Source organism: Oncorhynchus clarkii, chromosome 17 (assembly GCF_045791955.1).
Source record: "Oncorhynchus clarkii lewisi isolate Uvic-CL-2024 chromosome 17, UVic_Ocla_1.0, whole genome shotgun sequence".
NCBI classification, from domain to species: domain Eukaryota; kingdom Metazoa; phylum Chordata; class Actinopteri; order Salmoniformes; family Salmonidae; genus Oncorhynchus; species Oncorhynchus clarkii.
In genome coordinates, this window is record NC_092163.1 from 20,917,871 (window position 1) to 20,930,742 (window position 12,872).

Below are 12,872 nucleotides of genomic sequence, written 5' to 3' on the forward strand. Positions count from 1 at the left end.
CTACACCTGCATTGCTTGCTGTTTGGGGTTTTAGGCTGGGTTTCTGTACAGCACTTTGAGATATCAGCTGATGTACGAAGGGCTATATAAATACATTTGATTTGATTCAGAACAAGGTTAAGGGCAGAGAAATCTTGTTGTAGAGCGTTTAACACAAAATCCGGGGAGGGGCCAGCTGAGTATAAGACTATCATCTGCATATAAATGGATGAGAGAGCTTCCAACTACCTGAGCTATATTGTTGATGTAAATTGAGAAGAGCGTGGGGCCTATGATCGAGCCTTGGGGTACACCCTTGGTGACAGGCAGTGGCTGAGACAGCAGATGTTCTGACTTTATGCACTGCACTCTTTGAGAGAGGTAGTTAGCAAACCAGGCCAAAGACCCCTCATGGTCTACCGTATCAAAATATTTGGCCAAGTCAATAAATTGCTTAGAATCAAGTGCAATGGCGACATCATCATCATCATGACATCATTCTGGTGACACATCCATAACCTGAGCGGAAACCAAATTGCACACCAGAGAAAATACTATAGACATTATTATTGGTAATTCTGTCACCATTTTTTTGTTGGAGAATAGCCTGTAGGCTAAGTAAATGATTTGTATCGGTTATTATTATTTATTTAATTCCAATTTAACCTAGGTTTTTAAGAAAAGCATTTTATTTGATCTGTATTTTTTTGTGTGCCTACATCTCTGTCATAAGGCCTATAACACTGTTATGGCCAAGTCAGGGCAAAGAGCTATGAACAGGCAGTCTATGGATGATGGACACAAGAGTAATCAAAAACCGCTATTTAGGCCTAGGTAAAATAACACATGCTACTCAGGCTGCATAGTCGACTCATGTAGCCCAGTCTCTTGACGTGGTTGCATGCACTTTCTAGGCAAGAGAATAGTTCAGGGTTGAATAGAGCCCGAGACAATGCAAGGGAGAGTGAACTCTGATGTGCTTGCTTTCACGCTCCTTGTTTCCTGTCCGCGTGGTTTGTGTTGGCTGCATGTTTCCGTGGCAGCGACAAAGTAGCTCGTCGTTGCATTGATTGAGAAACGACAGTCAAAGGGAGAGCCCGTAGCATTTGCTTACATTTTTTCACATCCTAAGAGAGGACACCGCAACATAAAGCTAAGCCTTATTAAAGGAGACTGGTATGTGTAGGAACACAGAAGCGTGAGGAACAGCACATTTTCGCCTAACAGCCTAAGCAAGGACAGACTTGACCCTCGCTTCTTTTTTTATATAGATAAACCTCGTTTTTTTGTTTGTTTTGGTTTGAGAAAGCTGCAGTTTAAGCAATTTCACCGTTTTGTTACCGCCCACTCCTGAAAGCAACATCTGGTTGGCAGATTTTCAATCGAATCTCATGTATTTCGGTGAGGGCATATCCTAGTTAGGTCCTGTTTTGTGCTTTTCTTTTACCCACGTCCTGTCCCAAATAAAAAAGGAGCGGCTAGTTTTTGAACGCTGCTCGTGAGAAATTCCTAGTTAAGATTCCATTCGTTCCGATGTGACAAGACAACTCACAGTGGTCATCTGTTTTCAAGGCAATCCACATGCATTTCCAAATTCTGCGTTTTTATTAGCTAAAGCTTTGGCGGTCATAAATTGTTAGACAGGCTACATTGTAAAAAAAAAAAAGAAGAAGAGACTTATCAAAGAAGATGTTGCTTAAGGAGTACAGGATATGCATGCCGCTGACTGTTGAGGAGGTAAGTGTATAAACGTTTTTGTCTAACATTGTAACGTTAGCATGTAGTTATCTATCATTGCAATTGTTTGATGATGTTTAATGTTTATTTTGACTTAATGAGATATTGTCAAACAACGTGCAACTTGACTGTCAGCTAACTTTCTCGTGTGAGAAAAGGACAGATGGGAAGGGCAGGGTGTAACATTTTAGAAAATATATATGTTTTGTCTTACAGTAAGCCCGCCTAACCGATCCACCCATAGCCTTTATCGTCAGTCTATTTGAAAGTAAATTCCATGTCCATATGTCATAGGTGCCATGTGTGATGAACACCCACAAATATCTTCTTATTAGACGACACCTGAGAAAAACGATAGCCTTTAAATTCATCACTTATAATCTGCGATGAACATATAAACACCTACTTGTGTTTTCAGCAATCCAAAGGCAATTGACTCAAACTTTATATTAAATAGTATATGAGTTTTGAAAGACGACTGTTATTTGTCAATAGCTTTGATACTGTACCACTGGATGGGGCTGTTGTAACTACCGTTTTATAGCGTATGGTGAATTAAAATCAATAAATCAAGAATGATGACACTGTAATATTGCACCATAACCATAATCTTATAGGCCACTGTTATGAACATTCTTAATAATAGGTTGCTATCATTTGTGAACTATTTTGTAGGCCTAATGCTGTTTTAGGTTGCTGGTCTAGCATCATTCTGCTCCTCCTCGAGCACTGTTTGGTGCACAATGCTCGTCTTTATTCAAAGGAATGAGCAGCACCTCCCCTAAGAATCTGTTCAGTTACACTTAATTCTCAGCCAGTCATCCCTGCATGCTTGTAGGTCTCGGTGACAAGGGGGAATCATTATTCTCTGATCAGTCAATGTGCCAGTTTGTCCTCCACCCCCACCGTTGCCGAGATAATATAGTTCTAGGCCTGCATAGCTGTCATGCCCGTGAGGTCTTCAATGTAAATTGTGGTCATACCACCTTATGTTGTTGTCACTCATGTTGATAGCATTTCTGCATTCCTCCTGCCTTCATCATTGCCACATTGTCCGTTAGAAATGCTTGAGTGTTGATCGGTTTTCTTAGAACACTGCTATTCCATTGCCTTTTTAGTTCAACACAATACAAGCCTCCGGTCTTCTCAGAATTACAACCCAATGGAACTCGGGCCTCATAAAAAAACATGTACTTTCAATAAACTCCTCAACATTTAATTACGAGTATCAGCCAAAACACTTTATTTGGGGGCCTCCCGGGTGGCGCAGTGGTTAAGGGCGCTGTACTGCAGCGCCAGCTGTGCCATCAGAGTCACTCGTGACTGAATCGTTTTTTTTGTGTGTGTGAGTCTGGGAATAGATAAAAAAATAGGTTTGTGTGTTTTCTCTTCAATGATCTATTTATTACATCAGACACTAATAGCTTGCTGACTAATGTGCAAAATAGTGTCACTGAAGGCACTCAAGGTATGAAGGAGTACCTATTCCTAATAGGCCATTAGGACACGGAGCAGCACAACCGCAAGGTGTAAGAAAGTAACATCTTTTTTATACTTGCTTCTGAACTTTGTGTGTATGGCTCAACTAACATTGAGCCTGTACTATGATATGTAAGGGCAGAGATAATATAAAGAGAGAGCTATCTTTGTCTCTTGAAGTTTTCTTGTCCCAGAGTCAACACATGTGAAGGAGTCATTGGAAGGGCACATAACGTTGTCAACAATGACAGTTGGCACCCATTGTTACTACCATTCAGTTCTCACCTTGGCGTCAAGAAGATTGCTTTCTTTCCTTCTCTCATTCAAATAAAATGCGCTTATCGTGACTGCGTATTGAGTTTGGAGTCGTCCGTGTCCCTGATAACATGAATGGTTGCTTCCTGACCGGGGGAGGGGTGTATTCGCTTGGGGAGGAAGTGTCTTCAGGCCAGATATCTTCTCCGGCCAAGTCTGTTTTGTCTGAAAACCCCAGGGCCACTGGGTTAATGAAGTGTGTGTGTGTGTGTGTGTGGGGGGGGAGGGGGGGGGTAATGGGGACATGCGAGTTCACCCCTCTCTTTGCATTGTCTCTTTCTGGGAAGTGATTGGCCTGGCTCCGGCCTCTAGTGACATGTTACCTCAGCATAGCGCAAATGGTAACACTGGAAATGTGACAAATTATTATTGTGGAATTTTACAACTTGTTTTTACAGCATGTTTCAATTCACGAAAGCATGTATTCATGTGTTATACTACTGTGGGTTGAAAATGTTTGGATAACATATAAGAAAAGTTCTGTGAACCCCAACTCCTATCTTATCCCCCATACCAATCAGATCCTGTCATCCATAGACACAGATCTTGGATCAGCTTACCCACCCCAAATCCTAACTTTAACCATTAGGGAGGAAATGCAAAATTGACCTTGGCTCATATTCTAGGCCGTTCACGTCATGCTTTGCCATTTCCCATAGTAATTTATCAGCAACCACGCCTGTTTATTCAAGTCAGAGGATGGAATAGTGATTCATTTCAGAGAACACAGACCGACTAATGAACTATCTCTCAAGATGTCACTCCTCCCATCTAGTTCCTACAGATCTGTTGGCATTTAAAAGGGTGATGATTCATTCATCATTATTACCTAGGGCAACACACCTGATTTTCACCATTACTCAACACTTGCTAATGTTGCAGATATGTGATACTTGTGGGTGTATGATCTTAGGCGTTTAGGCAAAATTCACCAAACGGTGTCTCTTATTTCCTGAATCATTACGAAATAAGATTAACTGACCTCAGAGCAGTGTCTAGGGCCAACTTCCGCCTACGCCAGAAACCTGTTTCCTTTACCCTGAACAGTGATTCAGGATCATGGACAGCTTTAGAAAGACATGCTATGCATCCCAAACAGTATAGGGAATAGGATGCCATTTGTGATGCATCCGCAGTGAATCATTCAAACACACCTTGTGACCTCATAGCAGCCTGTTTCCTCTCCCGTTTTGAAGGCTTTAAAATAGCCGAGATGCAGTTTTCTCTATCCATTTCGGGGGGGTGAAAAATTAAATACGTTTTGCCGTGCTTGAAATTTCTCTGCTTTCCAGCTTCGGCAATAACTGAAGGGATTATAGCGCTGGTCTGACGGAACAGCTTATAATCCTCACTAATGCTAAGGCTGTGGATGGTATTCATTGCAACAACAAAAAATAGAATCCAATTCCTTTTTCTGGTTTTGGGACATAAGCTCGTATTCAGGACCATCTGTGTGAGTAGATGTGAGTAAAGCCCAAAGGTGTAACAACTGTCTATTTCTACCCCCAACTGTCTATTTCTTCCCCCAACTGTCTATTTCTACTCCCAACTGTCTATTTCTACTCTCTGGCAGAGAAGGTTATTTCAGGTCGTGGACTATATCTGTTGGAATTTGAATATGGATGGCTGCTAGCCATCACAGGGAATGTACTCTATAGAAGTGGATGATAGAAGCTCATTTGTTTTTGTGTATGTTATGTTACGTTAGTTGATGTGATATTCCCGAAACGGTGATATAGAACGCATCTGTGCCTGTCAATTAGCAAAGGCAATTGTAACGTTGATTAAATTCTCTGCTGACCCTTTGAGAGGTCATCTGTCTTTCTGCTTTAGTGGCACACACACACGCACGCGTTCACAATCGCTCACTCCGTCAGTGTTGTGGGTAGGGCTGTGTGATCAAACATCATCCACGCGTGTTAGCTTGTCTTCTGACGATTCATCATTAGCAGTCATTTATGCAAAGTGATTTACAGTTCACACATTAAGTAAGTATGTGACCCATGTGGGAATCAAACCTCGTAACTTCTGGAAGAGCTACAGTCCAACCTTCAGAGCCAACAGAACCAATGCATTCCTGCTATGCATTCTCGCTATGCCCTAATGAACATGACCCTGGCTTCATTTAAACTAACATCCCCTGAAATTAGCAAGGGGATTTCAGCTGGCTCCCAGTCGGTGTGTCAAACGCTGCTCTCTGTGCCCCATCTGCTGTCTACGTTGAGTTAATCAGTCGCTCCTTTATCTGCTGTCTGAATTGGGATTTAGCCTCCCTCTCGGCAAGCTGCTGCATTTGCCTGATTGCGGTCTTGTCCCGGCCTGGTGTAGAATACTAGTCCCCTGGGCATTGCCCTGTGCTGATAACTAGCCACCACCGTTGCAGTAATGTGAAACAAGTGTTATGTGTTCCATTGGTGCAATGTTACTGAACAAATTAAAAAGGAGTGTATTGTAGGCATACAGTATTTTTATACATTTACCTCAAGGGACTACTTTGTCCAATGAGGCCCATGAGGGGGGAGGGTTTAATGTCTGGAAAGTAGTTCCGTGGCCTCAAGTTGCCTCATCATGATGTGTCTCCCTCCACATCAAGTTTCTGTAAAGACTTTGTTCAACTTCCTTTAAAGGCTCGTTAACTCGATGGCTTGCCATTGTTAGATCCCCCAGCCTGTTTCCATGACGCCGGGAGTTCATTTCACATCTCGCTGCGATGCTGCCGCTCCAAAGAGGCAAACAATAATAGAAACAGACATGAGGAGAAAGAGAGAGAGAGACAGAGAGAGAGAGAGACAGAGAGAGAGACAGAGAGAGAGAGAGCGAGACAGAGATAAGGAGACAATGGTCGACAGAGAGCGACAGCGAGAGGCAGAGAGAGAGGATCGTATTGAAATGGAAGTCAGTCTCTTTCATGGCTGTCGTCAGTTTACGGCACAAACTTGAAAAATATTATTCCCGTGGGTGTTTACTTTCAGGGTGAGATGAGAATAGCGATATTGTGAACATCACAAGGTGTTGTCAAGCGTGTTCAGAAGTGTAAGAACCAAATTACCCCCCACTACTCAAAATAGGTTGTCTGTCTTTCTCGCTGCTTTTTGGGAGTGTTTTATTGTTTTATTTCACCTTTATTTAACCAAGTAGGAAGTTGAGAACAAGTTCTCATTTACAACTGTGACCTGGAGAAGATAAAGCAAAGCAGTGCGACAAAAACAACAATACAGAGTTACACATAAACAAACGTACACAATAGAAAAATCTATGTACAGTGTGTGCAAATGTACAAACGTAGAAGAGTAAGGAGGTAGGAAATAAATAGGCCATAGAGGTGAAATAATTACAATTTAGCATTAACACTGGAGTGATAGATGTGCAGATGATGATGTGCACGTAGAGATACTGGGGTGCAAAAAAGCAATAGGATTAATAATATGGGGATGAGGTAGTTGGGTGTGCTAGTTACAGATTGGCTGTGTACAGGTACAGTGATCGGTAAGCTGCTCTGATAGCTGATGCTTAAAGTTAGAGAGGGAGATATAAGACTCCAGCTTCAGTGATTTTTGCTATTCGTTCCAGTCATTGGCAGCAGAGAACTGGAAGGAAAGGCAGAAGTGTTGGCTTTGTAGTGAAATATACCTGCTGGAGTGCGTGCTACAGGTGGGTGTTGCTATGGTAACCAATGAGCTGAGATAAGGTGGGGCTTTACCTAGAAAAGACTTATAGATGACCTGGAGCCAGTGGGTTTTGCGACAATATGTAGTGAGGGCCAGCCAACGAGAGCATACAGTTCACAGTGGTGGGTAGTATATTGGGCTTTGGTGACAAAACGGATGGCACTGTGATAGATATTGTAGCTGAATCATAATTAGCTGGGTAACATAGATGTTTTATTTTCATAAAATGCTTGTGAGATACTTGTCATTAGAATGTTTCCCTTTGGACTATAGGGTTGGCAGTTTGCAGTTATCCCTTCTCAGCTAGGGCTTAGTCACTTGGGGCCCAGAGAGGGGAGAAGTCAGGCTTGTCTTCATATGTGAATGTATCTGTTAAACCATGTGGTGCTATGCAGAATATCAGAAGGGGAGGAGGACAGAATGGAACATTGTCTTCTTATGGGAATGTGTCTGTAACTATTCCTAAACCATGTGAAGGGATGGTGTGAGTAATGGGGAACCAGTTAGTTATCTCCACAATGTCTGTACGCCAGTCACTCCCTCCTTTTCTCATTGGGGGGAGGAGTATGGCAGTGTCTGAAACCATTGTATGTCCACTCTGATGTTGCCCTTCTCTTGACCTAGTATATGACCTAGAGGCTCACTCCCCTCCGTGAGTTTGTCCACGAGGGGGTGTATTTGAGATGGGAGTATATAGAATTGACAATTGATATATGCCATTGGATGAGGTAAGTTTTGGTACTATGAAGTACCAAGAATGAGATTAGAACCTCGTTTAGGAGACCAAACTGAACGATAATTTATAGCGAATGCTGTCTGGCTATGGGATACTCCTCTCTCAAGTAAAAGTCTTTCTTTGTGAACAGTTCCTATTATCTGTGGTTTGTCATGTCGACTAGGGGGTGGATCCTTGCTATAAAAGATCTCAGTTGCCATTATGTTGACCACTCTCAACTTTTCATTAGGAGATACTGAAACGTTGAAAGTCAAATGCTATTGCAAAAGCTCATATTATTAAAATATTAAGTTTAAGTATAACTCTGACTGGTGTGTGGTTTGTAACTCTCATCATTTAGTAATACAGGAAATTACCACGACATAGACTACATCCAGTTTGCTGAGTAAAGTGTTGGGGGCTATTTTGTAAATGACATCACCGAAGTCAAGGATCGGTAGGATAGTCAGTTTTACGAGGGTATGTTTGGCAGCATGGGCGAAGGAAGCTTTGTTGCAAAATAGGAAGCCAATTCTAGATATACATTTGGATTGGAGATGCTTAATGTGAGTCTGGAAGGAGAGTTTACAGTCTAACCAGACACCTAGGTAGTCGTCCACATATTCTAGGTCAGAACCGTCCAGAGTAGTGATGCTAGTCGGGCGGGAGGGTGCAGGCAGCAATCGGTTGAAGAGCATGCACTTAGTTTTACCAGCATTTAAAAGCAGTGTGTCCTGCTGTGTGTATAAAGCGTCCCAGAGGAGGAAAACTGATGGTCATTTCCATGTAAAAGGATCCATGAGCACCAACCAGTTTATAGGACCATATCAAATTTGGTGTCAAATGAAAGCTACAAGTCTATATTTTTTGGAAAGAAAGGTATAGATATATTTTTCAACCATTTTTCATTCCTGAAAATGTGGAATAAGCAAAGACTTCTGATTTCTGGTCACACAGATGGAAAAAGGGTCTTAAAAGACTTATACTAGATTAAGTCTTAAGGTATACTGAATAAAAATATGAACGCAACATGCAACAATTTCAAAGGTTTTACTGAGTTACAGTTCATAGAAGGAAATCAGTCAATTGAAATACACGCATTAGGCCCTAATCTATGGATTTCACATGACTGGGTAGGGGTGCAGCCATGGTTGGGCCTGGGAGGGCACAGGCCCACCCACTGGGGAGCCGGGCCCAGACAATCAGAATTATTATTTTTCCCCACAAACGGGCTTTATTACAGATAGCACCCCCCCCCCCCCCCCCCCCCCCCCAGGAAGCCAGATGTGGGGAAGTCCTGGGCTGGCGTGGTTAAACGTGGTCTGTGTTTGTGAAGCAGGTTGGATGTACTGCCAAATATTCAAATTCTTATTACATTTTCTGTTGGAGATTCCTGCAGTCAGCATGCCAATTGCATGCTCCCCAAAAACTTGAGACATCTGTGGCGTATTGTTGTTACAAAACTGCACATTTTGGAGTGGCCTTTTATTGTCCCCAGCACACGGTGCACCTATGGAATGATCATGCTGTTTCATCAGCTTCTTGATATGCCAGACCTGTCAGGTGGATTAATTATCTTGGCAAAGGAGAAATGCTCACTAGCAGGGATGTAAACAAATTTGTGGACAAAATCTGAGAGAAACAAGCATTTTGTGAGTATGGAACATTTCTGGGATCTTTTATTTCAGCTCATGTTGTGTTTTTATATTTTTGTTCTGTATAGAAATACATCAAAACTCAATAATGTTGATAAAGGACCCTGCCAACCTTTTATATTTAATTTTACAGAAATAGTTTGCTTTCTGTAAGTTGGGAGAAATATTGCCTAGTGTCTTGTCATTCTGTTACCAAAAACCCACATATCTTTAAGATATTTTCTAATCCTTCTCCCTCATGAGGAGGGAGGATGATGAAAGTTCACAGAAGTAACAAGGAAAGGTAGACCTACCCATTAATTATAGTGTTATATACTGATATAATTATGTTTATGAATTATTAAGTGTTTAAAACGCATCACTCCAAATCGGTAACAGTGAACAAAAATCTGTAACAGAATGACTGCAATTGAATTAGCCACAATGGAGAAATCATAGTAGTCACAAACCACAGTTGCAGTAGAGCAAGTAGAGTACAGTAGAGTAGTTTTGTAGAGGTGTGGGAGGCTGCCACACTGGGTGCCTGGAGAGATGTTGTTGTGGAAGGATAAGTGCCTTTCTCAAGGGCACAATGACAGGCAATGGCATCTAGGATTTGAACTGGCAAACCATCCAGTTGCTGGCTCGCCTCTCTAACCGCTAGGCTACCTGCTGCCCCCTGTACTGGGCTGTGCGGAACTGTACCCCCCTGTGCTCTACTGTGCTGTACTGTGAAGTCCAAACTTGTGAAACATAGACGTCTATGATTGGTACAGATTTGGTCTTGTCTGAACCAAACAAATTTGGACTTGTTTGGGTCAGAGCTCATTAGAATAAGGAGGATATTGCATTTTTCTACCTTTTGTGTACATAATTAGGATACATCACCATGCAGAGAGTGACATTCATAATTATGCATTTCTGTTTAGTACAGATCAAGGACCCATGATGTCATTCTGTTACCGGGTGTTGATCCACTTCACTGACTGTAGTTCAACTCAAGTCATAGCGGACACCACATTCTGCAGACATCTTTGAATCTTAATTCAAAGTAGATATTTAACAGAGTTTTTGGAAAACGTGGTCACACAAAAAACTGAGGGAGATTTTGTGTTTTATTGACATTTTCAGTGGCAATTGTTAAAAGTAGACTTCTGCATATAAGTGTTCAACTTTGTAATCAATGGTGTTTCCTTGGCATACATTTTAAAGTGAAAAAGTGAGTTTCAGCATCACTCCGTTACCATGGAATTGCCCTGATTTTAAGATCAGTTTGGCCTTTTAGATCATAATGAATAAGATTAAATGGACAGGGAGGGACCTGATCCTAGATTAGCACTCCTACTCTGAGACGCTTGACACATACAGCGCCTGGTTTGAAATTGTCCATTAATAGTTAATTGTGGATATTCAATGTTGTGTTGATGATGAGGAAATGGACCTAACATTTTTCCATGGGTGGATCGGTGCAAGACACAGTTGTCATCTGGTGTAGATGACAGTGTTGTGATTTGATAAGATGGCATTTGTTGCTATTTTCTGCTCCAGCAGAAGTACCATCATGGCTTTTGATAGACCGTTATCCACGGATGAGGCCTCCTCTCATTTCCTCGATGGTGTGTGTGAGCGTAGCCTACGGAAGGCTGTTCCATAACTCCACTGCAACATGAGTTCTTCACATATTGCTGACAGTCACTCTCTCTTCCTTGGACAGAAGCCATTTCAATTAACTGGAGAGCGAACACACACACACACACACACACACACGCATACTATCACGAATGTATGCAATCTGTACACATGTGAATGCACGAGTGGCCATACTATAACGTAGCAGACACACTACACACACACATGTGCACACACACACATTCCATAACCCCACTGAAACGTGAGATCGTCACGCATTGCTGACAGTCACTCTCTCTTCCTTGGACAGAAGCCATTTAAATTAACTGGAGAGCGAACACACTGTCACACACACACACTCTCTCACACACACACTCTCTCACACAAACACTCTCTCACACACACACTCTTTCACACACACACACACACACACACACACACACACACACACACACACACACACACACACACGTATGTTTGTACTTCAGTTTATTTAGTAAATACTTTCTTAACACTTATTTTTCTTAAAACTGTCTTGTTGGTTAAGGGATTGTAAGTAAAATTTTCACTGTAAGGTTGTATTCGGCGCATGTGACAAATCCGATTTGATTCTCACAGATGCACATTCTTGTGGTTTCCCTACTCTGCACATTCATCCTACAGTAGCTGTGGTCTGTCTTTAGCGTTTCCCTACTCTGTCCATTCATCCTACAGTAGCTGTGGTCTGTCTTTAGCGTTTCCCTACTCTGTCTATTCATCCTACAGTAGCTGTGGTCTGTCTTTAGCGTTTCCCTACTCTGCCCATACATCCTACAGTAGCTGTGGTCTGTCTTTAGCGTTTCCCTACTCTGTCCATTCATCCTACAGTAGCTGTGGTCTGTCTTTAGCGTTTCCATACTCTGCCCATACATCCTACAGTAGCTGTGGTCTGTCTTTAGCGTTTCCCTACTCTGTCTATTCATCCTACAGTAGCTGTGGTCTGTCTTTAGCGTTTCCCTACTCTGTCTATTCATCCTACAGTAGCTGTGGTCTGTCTTTAACGTTTCCCTACTCTGTCTATTCATCCTACAGTAGCTGTGGTCTGTCTTTAGCGTTTCCATTACAGGTCTCCCTTTCACTCCCGCAGCCTTTCCTGTCAGACTTTCATATAAAAATGACTTTATTATCAACCACAATACAAACATCACATCATTCACATTTATAATTCAGCACTCTTGTATTGCCTAAAGACAATCAAGCAGCCAACCAAGTTGTTATTGTACTTTACCTTAAATCACAGTCCACTTTGACGAGCCATCTGATTTCCTTGTAATATTAAATGGGTCATACCATGCCCAATTTCATTATTTGTGCACCATTGTGAATTTTAACTGCCAACTTTCCCTAATGAATTATTGAGAAGAGTTTATAGGGGAGCTGGGAACTGAACAAGTAAACACACAGACACACAGACACACACACCCCATACACACACACACACACACACACACACACACACACACACACACACACACACACACACACACACACACACACACAGGCTGAATCCGTTGCTTTGGGATTGAAATGAATAGAATATGAGAAGACAAATGTATAAACATGTCCTCATTCTGAGAAATGTTGGCCCCAACCCGTAGCCATTGGCAGTGTAATTACAGTCGGGTTAAAGCCACATCTTCAAAGAGTATTTAGGACAGGAGGGATGGGCCCTTTGGC

General features: G+C 42.0%; 1 protein-coding gene across 1 annotated transcript in view; it reads left to right on the forward strand.

Moving 5' to 3' along the window:
* Window positions 1-1,063: 1,063 nt before the first annotated feature.
* Window positions 1,064-12,872, forward strand: part of LOC139370531 (cytoplasmic phosphatidylinositol transfer protein 1-like) — an 85,249-nt gene continuing 73,440 nt past the window's right edge. The window contains exon 1 of the mRNA XM_071110084.1: window positions 1,064-1,716. Within this exon, the coding sequence (XP_070966185.1) occupies window positions 1,669-1,716 (48 nt within the window). The 5' untranslated portion in view covers window positions 1,064-1,668. The remainder of the gene's footprint in view (window positions 1,717-12,872) is intronic.